This window comes from Camarhynchus parvulus, chromosome 3 (assembly GCF_901933205.1).
Source record: "Camarhynchus parvulus chromosome 3, STF_HiC, whole genome shotgun sequence".
NCBI classification, from domain to species: domain Eukaryota; kingdom Metazoa; phylum Chordata; class Aves; order Passeriformes; family Thraupidae; genus Camarhynchus; species Camarhynchus parvulus.
In genome coordinates, this window is record NC_044573.1 from 41,898,152 (window position 1) to 41,915,596 (window position 17,445).

At 46.1% G+C, this 17,445-nt stretch overlaps 2 protein-coding genes across 2 annotated transcripts; one reads left to right on the forward strand and one right to left on the reverse strand.

Annotated features, from left to right (window-relative positions):
* Window positions 1-240: 240 nt before the first annotated feature.
* On the reverse strand, window positions 241-3,511 carry EXOC8 (exocyst complex component 8). The gene is made up of 2 exons (XM_030945753.1): window positions 1,860-3,511; window positions 241-1,195 (listed from the first exon to the last, which is right to left on the reverse strand). Exons 1-2 carry the CDS (start codon window positions 3,381-3,383, stop codon window positions 587-589), a joined length of 2,133 nt encoding a protein of 710 aa, XP_030801613.1. The 5' UTR covers window positions 3,384-3,511; the 3' UTR covers window positions 241-586.
* An 80-nt stretch (window positions 3,512-3,591) lies between these two features.
* On the forward strand, window positions 3,592-8,967 carry SPRTN (SprT-like N-terminal domain). The gene is made up of 5 exons (XM_030945754.1): window positions 3,592-3,982; window positions 5,170-5,269; window positions 6,059-6,187; window positions 6,939-7,206; window positions 7,503-8,967. The coding sequence occupies exons 1-5, from the start codon at window positions 3,714-3,716 to the stop codon at window positions 8,225-8,227; spliced, it is 1,491 nt and encodes a 496-aa protein (XP_030801614.1). The 5' UTR covers window positions 3,592-3,713; the 3' UTR covers window positions 8,228-8,967.
* Window positions 8,968-17,445: the final 8,478 nt, after the last annotated feature.

Below are 17,445 nucleotides of genomic sequence, written 5' to 3' on the forward strand. Positions count from 1 at the left end.
TTTTTATTTCAATCTGCCTCTGAAATGAATGAAGATAATCTCAACGTTAAAGAAAAGTCTGCATTGCTACCACAGAAATCACATTGTGCAAATCCATGTCATTCATCTGCAGTGCTGAGTCACATCTGGATGGTGGATGTGCATTCCTGCATACCACACCCTGGGAATGTTTCAGCACTTCCCCTCCTACCAGAACACTGCCTTAAAAAAGAACTGCTACAGTGACATGATGAGAATTGATCTTTTCCTGCCATCTGCTGTACATGTAAGATTTCCACAAACAATTGGCCAAAATTTGTGTACTACAGTTATTTCCCAAGTCACAAATACTATACAAGCCCTTTGTACAGGATATGCTGTCCAAGGACACGTGACCTCCACCTTCTCACTTCCCTACACCCCATCCACCAAGTAAAGCATTCCATGCTTGCAGGGATTGATTCAAAGTCTTCAGCTTCTGGAATGCAGCAGACAAGAGTTCTGCATCTTTCAAGGACTCAAAGAACCTCTGTTTAGCTCATCTGCTCAATGTACAACATGTTCAGTAAGTGCTGCCACCTTGTTCCCAGGAACAGTTAGGTTCACTTCACACCACAGAGGTGGTACTTTCCGGATTCACACGCATCAATCTTGAGGCATTTCTCAGATCCTGTAGCTGCTTGGCTGGTTTTCCAACTCCTTCCTCAAACCTTTTTTCCACAACAGGAAGGACAGTTTCATACAGGAAAGAGGCGTTCTGCCTAATGAATGCTTTTTTCTCAGGGTCCTGTTCACACCGTAAACTGTAGTCAACATGCTGGACAGCCACCAGGATGATTTCCACCAGGCTCTCCAGGAGAACCATATGCAGCTCTGGAAAGTAAAGCTTTAATGCTTCCTCTAAGAAGGCCATAGTCTGCTTAGTGAAAGCTACTACAGTGTAACTGAGGTTGACCCAGCAGTCATCACCTGTGTATTGGTCAAAATTGCCCACCCCACAGCTCCTCATCTCCTCCCTGAGCTTCCCGAGAGCCTCCGGAGTCATCAGGTTCATCTTTCTCCACATCTCCTCAGAGTTGCGGTGCTTGGTGGCCTCAATGATGATATCCTTGTAACTCTGCAAAGCACCTTTGATATCCTTCACCAGGAGGGCGTGAATGATGAAGGTGAGATCCAGTCCAATCTCACTCAGCTGCTTGCAGTGCTCCTTAGCCACCTGGGATAACAAAGAAAAGCAATGTTATATTATTACTGTGTTGTTATTACTGTGCAGGCTCCCTTCACATTTTACACATTTATCAAATGTATCTCAGAAAACTGAGAAGGATTACTCATACTTATTTCTCGTGCTTTAAGAATCTCATTAATGAGACATTAGTAACTGAAAGATGGCTGTCAAAACTACTCTGGACAATTACACTATATAACCCACACATGTAAGCTTCCCCCCCTTCCAATTAGCAGCTGAAAGAAAGCATAACCTGAGAAAGTTAGTCTTGCAAAAAAAGAATGAAAATGTAGCTAAGGACAGCCTTGGAAAACAAAGAGAAAGTTCTGAAGTACTTATAATTCAGGTGTAGCTTATGTAAATTTTAGAACCTCCTACTAGCTAAAGGCAAATTAAGAATCAACACATTTTGCATTCCTGATAAAGGCAGGGTTTTCCTTGACATGTATTATAACCTTAAGGCTTTCCTCTGTTAAACCGAAAAAAACCCCAAACAAATCTCAAATTAATACTAATCCTTCAATGCAGAAAACCTCTCTGGAGACCCACACAAGAGTCAACAACTAAACTAGAGTTAGAAAAGAGACTTTAAAGCTTTGAAGCCTTTGTTTCAGCTGCTGTGCCCCACTACCCCCCGCTTGGACTCTCTTACCTTGACACACTCTGCCGCAGTTGACAAACTCTCTTTGCTATCAAATACTTGCTTACTGAAGGCATCTACAAACATCCTCATGGACGAACGCGCCCAGACAACGAAGGCCGAGTAGCAGCCGTTGTTGCCGGCGAAGTCCGTCTCGAACTCCCTGGCCGTCTCCAGGAGGCTGGTGAAGAAGACATGGCACAGCTTGTGGATGTAGAGCAGCGTGGCGCCCTCGATGCGCAGCTGCCGGATGGCCGTCTGCACGGCGGCCGCGCGGTTCTTCAGGAACAGCTCGCAGGCCTTGGTGGACTGGCCCAGGCGGATGAGCTGGGACACGGCTCGGCGGGTGGCCCGCGGCCCGCCCCGCAGCGAGCGGTCCGGGGACAGCTCGAACACCAGCACGTCCGTCAGCTGCCGGACGCGCTCGTCCACCTTGGCCCGCAGCTCCTTCACGGGCTGGCTCACGGGCTTGTCCGCCAGGTACTCGTTCAGTTTATCCAAGAGGTCCACCGCCCCCTCGAAGTCCCGCTGAGCAATGCAGACGTCTAAGTCCTCGGGCAGCTCCTGGATCCACTCCAGCGAGAGGTCAACGACCTCCTCCTCAGCGGAAGGCTCATCCTCCTCCTCCTCGTCCTCATCCTCGTCGAAGGGGTTGGTGGATTCGGGGGGCGTCGGGGCGGGCCGGGGCAGCGCCTCCTGCTCCAGGCGCCGCTTCTCGCTGAGGGCACGGTTGCGCTTGGTCTCCTCCAGCACCTCCAGCCACTCCTTCTTGATCTTGGCGTTCTCAGCCTGGAAGATGCGGCTCTCGGGGAACATGAGCAGCTTGAACATGTCCTTCATAGGCGGGTTGTCCTTGACGTTGACCACGGCCAGCCCGTCGAGGGGGTACAGGGCGTCGTAGCGGTAGGCGCCGCGGCGGTTGGGCAGGGCGGTGGCCACGAGCAGGCAGTCGTTCATGAGGAAGGCGTGCACCCGCTGGATCTGCGCCATGTGGTCGGCGTCGTACTCCACCAGGTCGCCGTTGTAGACCAGGTACTTGCCAGGGCTCTCGGGCAGGAGGTCGCGGCAGCCCTCCACCTTCTCCAGGAGGGTGGTGAGGGTGCGCTGCCGCCCCTCCTCGTTGGCCGCCGCATCCTTGGCCGACAGCGGCAGAAAGGGGTCTGCGGCGGCAGCGCGGCGGGCGCCCAGCGCGGGGTCGTCGCGGTCGGCCTGGAGGAGCAGGGCCTGGGTGACGGCCTCCATGATGCCCTTCTGCTCGGTGAGGATGTGGCTGAGCTGGTACATCTCGCTCTCTAGGTAGCTGATCTCCCGCGCCGTCTCGATGAACTGCCGGTAGTTTTGGTAGACGTTGCGCTTCAGGCTCTGCGCCGTCTCCTCGCTCAGCGCCTGGATGCGCTGCCGGTGCTCCTGCAAGTCCCGGTCCCCGTCCGACTGCTGCGACAGCTGCTTCACGTACTCCCCCGCCGCGAAGCCGCCCGACTCCAGCTGCCGCCGCAGCCGGCTCCCGCCGCCGCCCTCGCCCAGCGACAGCGCCATGGCCGCGCCGCAGCCGCCACCGCCCTGTACCCACCCCGCCGCTACCGGGGACACGACACCGCGCCGCGCCTGCGTCCCGCAGCTCGGCGGTAGGAGCGGCTGCCCGCGGTGACGCGATGGGGCCGCGCCGGGCGGGGCGGGGGCGGAGGGAAGGACGGGAAGGAAAGGAAGGGATGGGAAGGGCAGGGAAGGAAAGGGCGGAGGGGACGCCGGCGGCGCGCGCACTCGGAAGAACGCGGCGGCAGCAGCCCGCGGGTCGGTGCTGCGCGTGCGCTACGGTGCTGCGGTTTCCGGTTGCGACGGTGCCGGCCGAGGGCGGCCGCGCTCGGCATGGAGGACGAGGATTTCTTGTTGGCGCTCAGGCTGCAGAGGGAATGGGAAGAGCAGGACAAGGCGGCGGCAGCGACGGCGGCAGCAGCAAAGCGCCCTGATGTGTCTCCGTACCGCTCGTCCCTCCGCCCGCTGTCGGTGGTGGACGAGGCGTGGGAGCTGCTGGACCCCAGCCCCGACGTTCATGGCCTGTTCGTCCACTTCAACCAGACGCTCTTCTGGGGCAAGCTGGAGGCTGTCACGGTGTCCTGGAGCCCCCGCATGACCAGGTGCGGCCCCGGCGGCTGTGGGGCCGAGCTCCCGGCGCTGCCCTGTCCCGGGGGCGGTCGCACGGCCGGGCGGGCAGGCCGATCCTCGTGTTTCGGGAGCTGCCCGCCGTGCCTCCGCCCGCCCCGGCGGCGGGAGCGGTGTCGGGGCGGCGGGAAGGGCCGGCACCCATGGAGCCGCGGCGTGTGGCTGTCGGTGTCGGGGAGGAGCTGTCACTTGTCGCTGTGCTGCTCCTCGCTGTGCCCCGCTAGCGCCGTGCTGGCGCCATGGCTTCTCTTCCCGGGCACTTGGATGTTCCGCTTCTCTGGCAGAGCCCGTACGGCGGGACATGAGCTGGTCCCTGTCGTTGTCTCCCTTGCCTTGCATCTGTCGTCCCTAGCAGCCATCAGTGGCTTTCCCCAGGGTGCAGGCAAGCCGGAGGGATGTTAAAATGGAAGAAATTACTTGGTCTTAGATAGTGTGTGTGGAAACCTCACGTACTCGTGTTGCTGCTCTGGTTCTCAGTCTTTATGATAGTGTTACTGCACGGCAGATACGCAAATATGAAGCAATAATAGTATATTTGAAACGTGTGGAATGGGCTAGGAATATAGAAGAAATCTGAGGTTAAACCCAGGAATCTTTGAAGTGCAGTCTGCAGTTCTGCAGCAGATGCAGTTGCTGGCAGCTGGAGGCCGCCTCTTATCCTCTGCTGGCTGTGGTATTCTTTAGGCATTTGGAAATAGTTGGATACTGCACTGATAGAGGACTAACTCAGTAGGACTAACACAGACCAAAAAAGTGGTGTTTCCTGGATTAGTGCACAGAAGTGGAGGTATATGTAGATTTGGTATGGGCCAAAAGTTGATGAAGGGTGGGGAGTGAAATTGAAACAACCAGCAATTTAGTCAGCGTTTGCTGCTGTGACTCTCCAGCCTCTGTGCATTGTATTTTAGTCTATCACAAGTTCTAAAGGAAACATTCTTCTGCCTTCAAAACAGGTTTTTCTCCTCTAAGGAACATGTGGGTTTTTTTCTTTGCTAAACGATGCTGAGTTTTTCAAGTAACTACTCAAAGGGATTTTATTCCATGTTCTGAGTGACCTAGCATGTGTTTGTAGGGGATGGCATTTTAACTCAAATACTCATTTTTCTTCATGTGCTACAGAAACAAATAGATTGTTATATTTTCTTTCTTCTTTTCCTTTCAGCTCTGCTGGTATCTGTTCATACCACGAAAGAAGTGGGTTGTGCTCCATTCGTCTCAGTGAGCCGCTTCTAAAGTTACGGCCAAGGAAGGACCTTGTGGAGGTATTTCAGCATGGCTCATGAACCTGCACATGAAGTGTACTGTGCCCACCCCCCCACTTCATACAAACATTTTCGATTTCATAGTGGGATTCTTTTATGCAGTAACTTATAGGTCATGAAATAGTGGTGGCTTTACTGTTAGGTTCGTGTGGCTTTTGTTGCAGTGCCATGGTAATCTTTAGTTTTATGTTTCTAAGTGGGCAACTCCACGTAGAAGTCTAAGTCACTCATTTATTTTATTGACTTTATATAGAGAAAAAAATCCCAAGTTTTTGAACTCCTAAATTATTCTTTAATATTCAAAGCAAACGTGGACTGTAGTTTCTAAAGGGCCAGCAGCAGAAATTAAGGATATAGGATATGACTTAACATGACATTTTGTTGCTCCTTGGGCCTCTGCCAGAGCTACTGCTTTGAGCTGGCTGAACATTCACTTTTGCCTAAGAACAGAAATGCTGTAGAGTTTCATCTTGCTCAAAAGTGGCTCTTTTTTGGGGGTGTATAGGGGATGATGTCTTTAAAGATGTGACTTAAGTTTGAAGATTATTTCTTCTTTTTGGAATGCTGCTTATTGGAGTGATATTATGCAGCATGTTTTAGTATGTGGGAATAGGGGTAATTTGGTTTGATAGATCAAACATGTTTTTATGACCCAGACCGAGTATGTGAATAATCAAAGATAAGATCAGGAACCACAATCAATGTAGAAGAGTAAAATAATTGCAGCTTAACCATGAAACTGAAAATGCAATGCTTTTCTGTGACTGTCTAATGGTTGCATCATTGCAGACGCTGTTGCACGAAATGATCCATGCCCTGCTCTTTGTTACTCATAACTACAAGGATCGTGAGTCTCACGGACCAGAGTTCTGCAAGCACATGCGTCGCATTAATCTCTTGACTGGAGCCAATGTCACAGTAAGAATAATCCTCTCCACCTGATTTAATAGAGCTTTCTTCCTGGTTTGCTGTTTCAGTTGACTGGTGCAGAATAAGTAATGTTCTTATTAGACACTCCACAGTTGGTACCAATACAAATTTGCATCCAAGTGTGTGCCACTTCCATAGTTATTTGTTGGGGATAATGATGGGAACAGGTTGAGGAAGATGTGGTGAGCTGTTAGTCATGTAATTTTCAGATGTGCTCTCTGTAAGAATTTTTCTTTTGTGGTAAACTAGAAAGAGCTGAAATAGTAGCAGGGACAGAAGTGCTCCATATGAAGAGCAGTCAAGATTTATGTCAATAGAGAGTAATGATATTTATGTTAATATTTAAAAATAAGGTGTCTAATAAGATGAATTAAGGTAATAGCTGAAAGGAGAATACAACACTGGTATTGTTTGCAATGCATTCTAAACTGTTCATCTTCTAGGTGAAATTGTAGATAGATTTCCAAAGTGATTTTATTGCAGTTCCAACAAGATAACCAGGACATATTCATCCACATTCTATCTTTTTTGTAAAGCTTTGTTTTAATGGTAGCTAAGTGTTGATCAAATTTTACTCAGGTCCAGCTCTTCTAACTGCTAATATAAAAATAACAGCAGTAGTGGAAGGAATTGAATGGAAATAGATTATTAAAAAAATATTATAGAGCTAGTGATGCAAAATTTGTAACTTCCTGAATGACTGGTTTTTGTGGGTTTGTTTGTTTGTTTTTTAACGTAGATCTATCACAATTTCTATGATGAGATTAATTTGTACCGCCAGCACTGGTGGCGATGCGATGGCCCCTGCCAGAACAGAGCACCTTACTTTGGGTACGTGAAGCGCTCCATGAACAGAGCACCCTCTGCACACGACTTCTGGTGGGATGAACATCAAAAGACCTGTGGGGGCACGTTCACTAAAGTGAAGGAGCCAGACAAATTCTCAGAGAAGTCCAAGCAGAAAACTCAGACGGCAAAACCTCCACATTTCAAGTCAACTAACAAAGGTATTTTATAATTTTTTTTTCTTTTTTGAACTGGTTTTTGTCCAGACATTTTCGTGAACAAATATGGACAAAACACTACATAAGCTTGGTTTAGATGTTGCTGTTACATAGACAAAGAACAGGGCCTGTTTGTTTGTGCACTCCTAGGCTGCTCCTCAACTGAATTGTCTGCAAAAAGTTTAGTTTGATGCATTATTTTCAAGCAGCTGATTTCTTTTGTGTGAAGCACCTCAAATAATAAGCCCATGATTTTTTAATGAAAAAATTATTAACTTATTTTGAATCTGATTTTGCAGGTAAGACAGAAATGCATGGTAATTGCAAGGACCTGACTCCTTTTAGTGGGACGGGGTATCGGCTTGGAGGAGGAGACGGTGTGCTTTCAGAGAAAAACACAAACGCCAGCAGCTCCACTGCAAACAGTGAAGCACACGGCTCACTGCATCGTTCAGCAGTAAGGACAACACCAATCCCTAAAAAGGAGATTAAACTGGAAAAATCACCCCATGGCAGCATCTTTCTGCTTCGTACCAGTAGTGCCAGTGAGAAGAGCAGCTTAGCTTTAAAGCCTGAGTTTCCAGAACCCTCTGCTGCTGATACAGAAGATGATGAGAACGACTGGGGGTTGCCTGCTAGGATGGCTCGTGTTGCTGAAGGAACATCAAGCCAAGACTCACCAGTTGGCAAGAGGGCTATGCCATCTTCTAGCTGGTCACCAAAACGAATTTGTTTGGAGCAGACCCCAAGAGCTCAGGGTGCATCTGAGAAAAAAAGCTTAGAATGTGCTAATACACTGCAGCGATGGCCAAAACAGGAAGACAAAACTGCCTTTGAAAAGTATTTCAACAAAAAGGGGGGTACTGATGTCACTACAACTACAAAACCCAGAGCTGAATTTACACAGTCCTCTGCAAGTCCTAGCAATCCTGTGAGGCAGGAGAGAAGAGTCAGTTGTCCTGTCTGTGAGACTGATGTTTTGGAATCTGAAATAAATGAACATCTTGATTCTTGTCTTTCGTAGAACAGCAGAAAGTTTCTTAAAAAGATAAACCAGGGCTGGAAACATTGTTTGAAAGGTAATTTTTGCTCAGGGTTTGCTTAGCTGTGGTTAAACTCCATGTGCCTGTTCTGAAATGGAATTAAAAATGTAGCTGACCTCCATATCCTCACAGTAGTAAGTAAAAATTGTGTAGAATGCTGCTAGGAATACTGGTAAAGACTGTTCCTGGACATGTCATAAGAGCTCTCATGATTTCCCAGTTAAACTTCCTTCAAATGCTATATAGGACAAATAAGGATTAAAGTGACATTACCTGCCAGTCTTTATTTTGCTTCTTCTGGAAGCCAGCCAGGTTCATGGTTAGCAGGCCAGTCAGTTGAGTACTAAAGCCATTGTGGCATGAGAAGTTATGAGTGCCAGCCACATGTGTTTTCTATGTGAGCTGCCTGAAATGTTCTCTTGGTGCACTAAGGTATTTCATGGGTTAAGCATTAAACAGTGTGATTCCTTACAATCAGTGAAACTGATTGGATGTTTGGTTAAACATAAAAATTGTTTTATATAAATAGTTTTTAAACAAAATAGTTTTATATCTTGTTACTGTAATTTTAAATGGTTGTACATATTTACAGTGTTACTGCTGCACTCTTAACTCACTTTAAATGCTTCATATTTTAAAAAATATTGACACTACAGAAGTTTAATGTAAATTACTTTGTTCTTGTGTACTCTGAATAAATTGTTACTGAAGTTTAAATTTCCACTAAGCCTGGCCATTTTGTGTCACTTACCACTGGGTTCCCCTGTATATAACAGTCTTGTTTATTAGAGCCTTTCTGCATTAACACTTTTCCTTCTTAAATTTCCCTGGAAAAATGGATGCTGGTGAGTACAGATTGCATCAGCTGCTGCTTTCTACATCCTGTTTTTAAAACAGTTTCACTATTGTTGCATTTCTGTGAAAAAATTTTAGGAATACTGATAGTAAAACTTGCTTTGCCATGTTAATTTTCCATACTTTCCTTCTTAAAGCTGCAGCTGTCTATCAGTGTTTCCAGTGACATTTTCAAGGCCAGGACTACCACGAAATATTTGTATTATATTTTTAGGATAAGGGTGACAGTTGCACCACAAAGCATCTCTCACATCATGAAGCATTTTTGAGAGGTATTTCCATTAAATTGCTCTCTGCAGTTTCCTCATTTGTCTTTCTTACTGTGACAGATGTGAGTAAAGGAGAAGGATTGTGGGTATTGTTAAATGTGGGGATTTTTCCTAATGTCTTCTTTTACTTCTGAATTGTTCATTTGAATGACAAACAGAAAACGAAGGAAGAATTTAGTGAGTAGTGTAGCCTGTTGAGGGGGGGAGCTGTAGGCAAGTCTGTCCCTCATATACAAGTCCTAAAATAGATCATTGTCCAAACAATTGAGCAATTCTGGATTAGCTATGGAAAAATAGCACCTCTGTCATGTGTTTTTACAAGGAAGTATTCTAAGACTAGGATCTCTTTTATCCAGAGAGGAAGGCTTTGCAGTTACTATTTATTGCAGGCTGTTACTAATGGGTCATGGCCACCTTTGTTTTGGGTATGTTACTACAAATGCTGTTTCTGTAAAGTGTTGTGCTTGAATACAGTGTCCTGCCCACAAGGATAACAATGACTACCACTATGTTTTTTAAATACGCTGCTCAATTTGGGTCAAAGATGAGAAATTCCATCCTCTCTATCAGTTGTCTATGTCCTTGAGTGAGTTTACATACTGCCTGGAACAACACATGCTGTCAGTGAGCCTTGAACAAATCCACTTCGCTGAAATGCAGCGTGAGTTGCCTGAATGGAAACTTGAGAAACAAGTTAATAGACTCGATTTCTGAGGCAAGGCAGCTGTGAAGGAGGGTCAAGTGTGTGTGTGCATCTTGTCAATAGAAGGTTCTGCAAACTAAAAGCCATCTCATTTTGAGGTGACCTGCTAGGATTGCTCTGGATAATTCAGAGAGGAGTTCCAGAGGTTAAAACTACCTAAGTCAGGGTTACTTGGCCCTTTCATTATTATCATAAGAGACTGCTCTTCAGTTGCCTTGAAACTGGTTATCAGGAAGAAATCCTGAAGGTCACATATTACCAAGTATTTTTTACTTTATGGAAATGTTATCTAGGAAGTTTTCATAACAATTGAGTTCTGATGAAGCAGTGGGAAGAATTTTTCTCAGGGCTCCTAAAATGTATCAGTATCTTGCAAGAAGATGCAATATAAATAGTCTGGTTTAGAACATATTCTAACAGCAGCAGTGTGCGTTCATGTCTCCTTTAGTCCAACCTCTATTTGTTTTCACCTGGCGTATTTGGGTCACATGGGAGAAGTGTATTCTCACAGCTGCTTCAACCCTAATGCCTGTGCATAAGCTGATGGCAAGGCTATTTACATCTGGGTGCAAACAGGCCCTCAGGCAGGGCAGGGCCTGCTGCTCAGAGTGTGGAACCAGGAACCTCTTACCTGAGCCCCCTTTCTAGGAACATTTCCCAAGAGAACAACCAGAGAAATATTGCTTATTTGGAACAGGCTGTGCTACCTGCCTCTGGGCCAATGTAATGAATGAAGGTCACCAGCTAATAATCTAGTACAAAATGAAAGGCTAGAGAGGGCTTAGGCATAACTGGACAAGAAGTGAGTAATAATTCCTGAGGTGCAAAGTAGCTGTTCAAACTTCAAACTTCCCTTGGTGCAGCAGGAGGACACTAAATATCTTGTGAGGGCTTTCTTCCTCATATGTTCTTCTGGAGCCCCTCAGTTCTGCATTTTCCATACACACAGCATCTCTTCAAGTAAAGCAAGATACACTTTACTGAAGGGTTAACAGCAAGAAGGCATCAACAACAAGTTTCTGAGGAAAAAAAACGATGGACATCTCTTCTGAGTGGGTGGAGCAATCCATGGTGATGGTGGGACGATGCAGACTACTCTGGCTGGAGAATGTTAAGAAACTGCCACCACAGCAGTTTGCCTCAGCACTGCTGGGTCTGGTCATCCTAGAACACCAGGTCTGTGCCTTTTGTTGAATCTTGTCACCTTAAATTGAAAGGCCACTAAAAGGTTGCACCAGGTGACCTTGTGAGGTTACACATCCCACATCCCCCTGTGAGCATGTTTGTTGCTGCCTGGTCTTCAGCAGCTGCTCCCTAACAGACAGCCAGTATTCATCAGTTTTACACTCCAAACTGAAATACCCAAGTTCTTACTTGCATCTGGATTACTACAGCTGTCTTGAAGCCTTGGGATTTAATAAACTATTTTTAAAAATATGAATGTAAAGAGTATGCATAAAAATTACCCTTGAAGTGTGGTTTGTGGGCAGACAGGCCATGAAAGAGACTTGCATTTCACTTTATGTGGACATATGTGTGTGTGATTTCACAGACTCCTGCGTGTGGAAAAAAAAAAGCCAAGACCCCAGGAGCGTTGTGTGGAGCTCTGGGATCCTTCACCAGGCCGTTAGGTGGCACTCCTTGCACATAAGGAATTCTTATTTCGTCCTCTCCAACCTGCGCGGGCAGAGAACAGAGTGCAGGATTGCCGGCTTGTGTTTTGCCTACCCTGCACTCCAGGCTTAACGTGTACCAGCAGCAACACTGACTGGATCACAAACAAGCTAAAGGAGGAGGAATTGGGGGGGGGGAATATCTGCGACTAGCTGGGAAACAAAAAGTAAATTCATAGCTAAGTAGATTCCATGAGTGCTGCAAGAAGGACTGGGAAGATGAAAGAGTAGCTTGTTTTTTCCACTTCAGGGCTCAGGAGTAAGCCCAAAGGCATCCTTTTGTGGGTTACAGACACCACACTGCTTGCATCCATTGCAGTGACAAAGCTAATTTTCTGTCATCATTTGGCATCAACACAGCTCTGTAAGAGATGCAGGACAGTTTAGGAAGTCAGAGGGGTTTATAAAACACAGAACTCCTGTGCTTGGCTAAGCCAGGGAGCCAGAGGGGTGTAACAGGCCCAGGGAAGGGTAGTGTACTACAGGTGTGAAAGCTTAAATGGGATGTGGCCATGGCCTTAATTCCTGTTTCCTTTTAGCTTCTGCCAGGCCAGGCTGCTTCAAGACTAGATTAAATTTCTAAGCAGGTGCAGCAGCTTGGCCTCAATAGCTCACCCTGTCTCTGTTCTATCCATCACCTTTCATTTACATAATTTCACCTGCTTTTTTGCCTTAGTATATCTTAGACGTGACATTTCCTAAACTGTATAACAAATAATCTTTGAAGGGGCAAAACCCAACAAGTCAAGTATTTGGCTTTGCCATTGCTTAATTTAAAAGGAGAGATTGCTTTATTTTTTTTTAACTGATGTCAATCTCTGGATCACAGCTTTTGTGTTTACTTCAAGTACCTTCTCTTCAGAGAGCTGTCATTAGTGGCACAAAAAGTCTGGGGCAAGACATGGGCTAGAGCTCAGTGAAGGCCTGCTACAGGATATCAGCTATAGGAATATGGTTTAGTTGGAGGTTTAATTCTTCTTGTGGCTTCAGTAAGCAATTTACAATGGCAGGAATGGCCAAAGGGCCTCTCCGCTCTTACCCCACTTTCTCCCCACTGCTTTGCTGCCCTGTCTTTGTCTTCCCACTGCCACTGGTCTCTTCCCTGGAGTATCCCAGTAATGATCTGCTTTCTTCCCCAAAGGATCCCTTCAGTGGGTGTGCTGCCACTGATCCATAAGCAGTTTTTGATTCACTGGGAAGGTGTTGTGTTTGGAGGCAGGCACAAAGCTGAAGTGCAAGTGACTCATCTGGAAGGTGCCCTCCTGCAGATGCCAGTGCAGCCTCTGCAGGGTGGGACAGGGCCTGGCTGCAGCCCAACAGCAAGAAAAGCAAGAAAGGCTCCCTGGTGTGTCCCAGCACCAACAGCAAGGAAAGGTGCCTGGTGTGTCACAGGAGCACAAGGCTGGGCATGGGCTGCTCCGGGTACTGTGGCTCTGCAAGGACATGGCACAGATCTGGGCTCTTCTGGCAGATGGCAAACAGAAACATATCCAAAGGGAAGAGTCATCCTGAGGATAAGCCAACATCCCAGGGGTTTCAGAGAGGGTGGCACCCATACCAGGTGCCAGGAGTATGGATAGCTGCAAGTAAGGGACTCTTAAATCTGCTCTGTTCCCCAGGCTGTGCTGCTAAGAATCCTTTGGGCCGTTCCTTTGATTTACATTTAGCAGTACCTACATGGGAAATTTAACTTAAAGAAGAGAAAAATTTTCTTTCAGCAAGGGTGGCTGAACATGGGAACAGGTTTTCTGCAGAGGTTCTGGAGTGTCCATCTTTGGAGATACTCAAATCCCAACTGGACATGGTCTTAGGAAGCTGGATTTGGGTAACCTTGTTAAAGGGCAGGAGAGCTGGAACAGACCACCTTCAGGAGCCCCTTCCCAATAAACAGCCCTGGGTTTCCACCTAACAAGCCCAGGAGCACTTCAGGTCAAATTGAAATTACAGCTGAAGGCAATTAAGGTCCACCTGCTTGCCCTTGCCCTGGTATATCCCAGAGGTGCTGACACCATCTCTGACCATCAGCTGATTTCCAGCTGGGCATTTCTTCCTCTCCCTGCAAGGTTTGCGTGGGCAGCTCTCATCACTGCCACCATGCAGACCCTGGGCATGGGGGATAAGTCTCCTGTCACATCAGAGACTGGGGGACTCCAGGCAGGAGCTGGGCAGGTGCCAGGACACAGGGACAGGTACAAGAAAGCTCTGCCCTGCCAAGCCTAATTGCTGAATCCTCTCCAAGTCACACTGTGGGGGGGAGGATTATCAGCCCTGCAGACAGCATGAATGAAAACTCAGACTTAATAAACTCTGAATGTACCTAGAAATTATTTAGAATGCCAGAAAAGCATCCCATGAGAGGAAATGGGAGGTATTCTGTGCACTGCAAAACCCGAAGTCTATCCAAGCTATCGGGCAGCCTTTCCCAGGCAATATGGCAGAGTTAAGACAACTCTGCCAAGAGGTCTCACACCGCAGGACCTCACCTCCTCTCTCCAGTCCCAGGAGCCTGAAGCATTTCTGCACACCACTCCTGGTGTCCCAGGCACAGCCTGGCCACAGCTGGCCCCCTGCTCCCTACCTGCCCTCCTGGATTTGTATAAGCCTTGGGTTTATCGTGAAATACGTGCCCTCCCTCCTTATCTCATTGCATAATGTTCCATGGTTGCAGAGCTACAGCAGCTTTCAGCTAGATACAGTCATTTCCTAATGTGCTATTTTAAATAAAGGGTTAAAAAAGCCCAAAAAACAAATCAAACAGCTGTAATGTTCTTAAAGTGCAGGTGGGAAAAAAAATAAAAGTCGTCAAAGAAGTTTCAAAATTGCTACCAAAGAGCCCAAAACTGCTCTTCTAGATACAAGAAATATTTAGGATTGAAGAGAGTTAACTTTGTAGTTTCTGCTTGTTCATTAAAACATGACTGTGCAGAACATGTGTCCAGCACCACATTACTCACTATTATGTTGTGGCTGGGGAAGGGGAAGTGAAGGGAAAATAAATATGCCTAATGTGACAGCTCAAACTTTGCTCTTTGCTATCAAGAACACCATCAACTGGACTCTCAGAAAACAGATTGTTATTAGTCACGGCCCTCTGGCAAACATTAGCGGTGTCCACAATCACATTTTCCCTGAGGAAATATTCTCTTTTATGTCCAAAGATGTTCTCAAGTGCTCCTATAAAAACAGTTCTGAAGTATCTTTTGGCTCTGGTAACTCATGGTACAGCACTCACCAGAATTCTATTTTTCAGATCTAGGGGTAGTGGCATTTAGTTTGTTTCTGTAGTGGTTGGTTGATTCACTCCTATCTTACTGCATGAAAAAAATTCTCAGGATTCCAACAGCCATTAATCCAGACCGAAAATTCTAGTTTCCTTTTGTTCCTTAGAGCTGCCACCATGTCTTCTGCTATGATGCACCTTTTCACTGCTGTAATGCAATCTTTTTCACTTTATAAAGCTTGCTTACATGCAGTAATGTAAGCAAGACACATTTACAACCAAAGCGACTTGCCTTCAGATAGTTTTGAGAGGTTTTTATTCTTGGATTTTGGTTAATCCTTGCTTTCTTTAGGTAGCAAAATACAACTCACAACCCAATATGATATTCAGGCACTAGGCTTTTCATTTGTGAGTAGGAGTCAAATCTCTACACTTTAGTTATGATGTCTTCATCTTTTTGCTCTTAAATAAAATAAAACAGAACCACATCGGCCCTTGAAACAACTCCGGGAGAAGAACTGGTTCCACCCTGGCAAACCACACTGACACAGACAGACAAGCCCACAAGGAGTGCTGGATATTCAGAATATTCAGAGATTAAATTTTACTTCCTGTCTCCAACAGTATTTTAAAGAAATAATGTGTTTCAGTGCAGACACTGCCCTGAAGCATGTGCCTTTTATCATGGCTTGCCTGTGTGTGATCCTGGTAAGTTGTTAGCCCATCTCTGTTTTACATCCCTCCCACTCTGATGTGAGGCATGCCCTGCAAACTTTCAGCCATATGGAAAGGACAGTACTGGGTTTAGAGGCTAAACGAGCCAGTCACCACTTCCAGCATTTATCACCATGTTACAAAGGTAGTTATCATTATTTCTCCAGAAAATCCCCTAAACTATTACCATTGGAAGTTTAATCCTAAACTGTATATTTAATAAGGGGAAAGTCCAACAGCTTGCTTCTGGAATACAGACAAGAAAACCAGCTCCTAGTTCAAGTAAAGTTATGAACATCTCATCTTCAGAGATAAAAATATGCTTGTTTGCAACACACATGCATGAAGAAAAGGATGGATGGGATGCAGCAACTGTCTTTTCTGAGACAAACACACTGTGCATTCCTTTTCCCCACACTTCATGTTCCTCCCAAAGCAGACATCTATAGAGTGTTTTTAATTGCACTGTCCCATATTCCTCATACCACCCAACATGTTGTATCTTGGTCTCATGTGCCAGTCTCTCCACATCCTACCTTACCATTTCTATTCAACTCATTACTTCCTCCCTCTCCTGCTAAAGACTTGAGTCTATTCCCAACAGGTTGCCAAGTTACATCTCATCTGTCCCTTCCACTTTTAGAGCCAACTCATTTGGGAGCTATGACTTTGGGGTTCTTTTTTCATATTTCAGGAAAGGGATAAATGTTCTGTATATTCACTCAACTTCAAAGCCATCAGGAAAAGCCTGATGAAACTCAGTAAGCGGTAGTAAAAGTCAACAGAGCAAATTCTCTGGAACTGGTTTTGGCTGGTAGGAGAGAGGACCTTGAAACCTGCTCCTGTCAGCTACTATCCACCCCTAACAGACAGGGTCAAGCAACTCTGATGCAGCAGATGTTCCAGAGTGAACACAACTCCTGTACAAACAGACTTCAGTACATGTGCAGTAATTACTTACATTCAAGCTTTACATGTGGAAAAAAAAAAAGCTGACAATGGGAGACCCAGAGATCCATACTTTGACGCCCATCCCCTCCCAACAGCAGGTGAGATCCAAATCCAGCTAAGACACAAAGTTATTCAAAGTCTTTGCTGCTCAGTACTCATAAATTCATACTAAGTATTTGCAAGAGCACGCTGCTATCTGCATGCCTGCAGGCAAGGTGCAAATGGGAGACTCCTGGAGTTTTGTGACTTTGAGTTTGCTCTCTTCACTTGGCCTTCTCCCCTCTTCTTCAAAGCATTCAGCATGCACAGAAATGGCACTTTTCAGTCTGGCCATACTTACCAGTAGGATGGAGATGTGATTTTTCCACTCCTGACCCTGAAGTGGTCAGCAAAGCCAGATGTTTTACATATGATACAGGCTGTCAGCTCTGAAATCTGCAAATGTCTTTTCTGAGAAACACCCAAGAGAAACACTATTTTCCCTGGTGCAGTGCTTAAATTTACTATGCAAAACAATCCCCCAGCATATTGTGCTCAACCATGTGATAATTTAAAAAACAAAACAAAACCCAAACCAGGTCTACACAGGATGGTTTCAAGAAAGGCTCCTTCCTTGTTCAAAGTAAAACTAGGATGGGGAAGAGGTACTTTCAAGAGAACTTGTAAGAAGTTATATAGCATTGAACATGGAGAAAGCTTCAAAGCACTTTGCCATCAGCTCAGTGCTGCTACACTTGTGTTTCAACCTAAGAAAATGCCAAGAACCATCACCTTAGAGCAGAAATGTGCACAACTGGCACCCGAGTGCCATGAA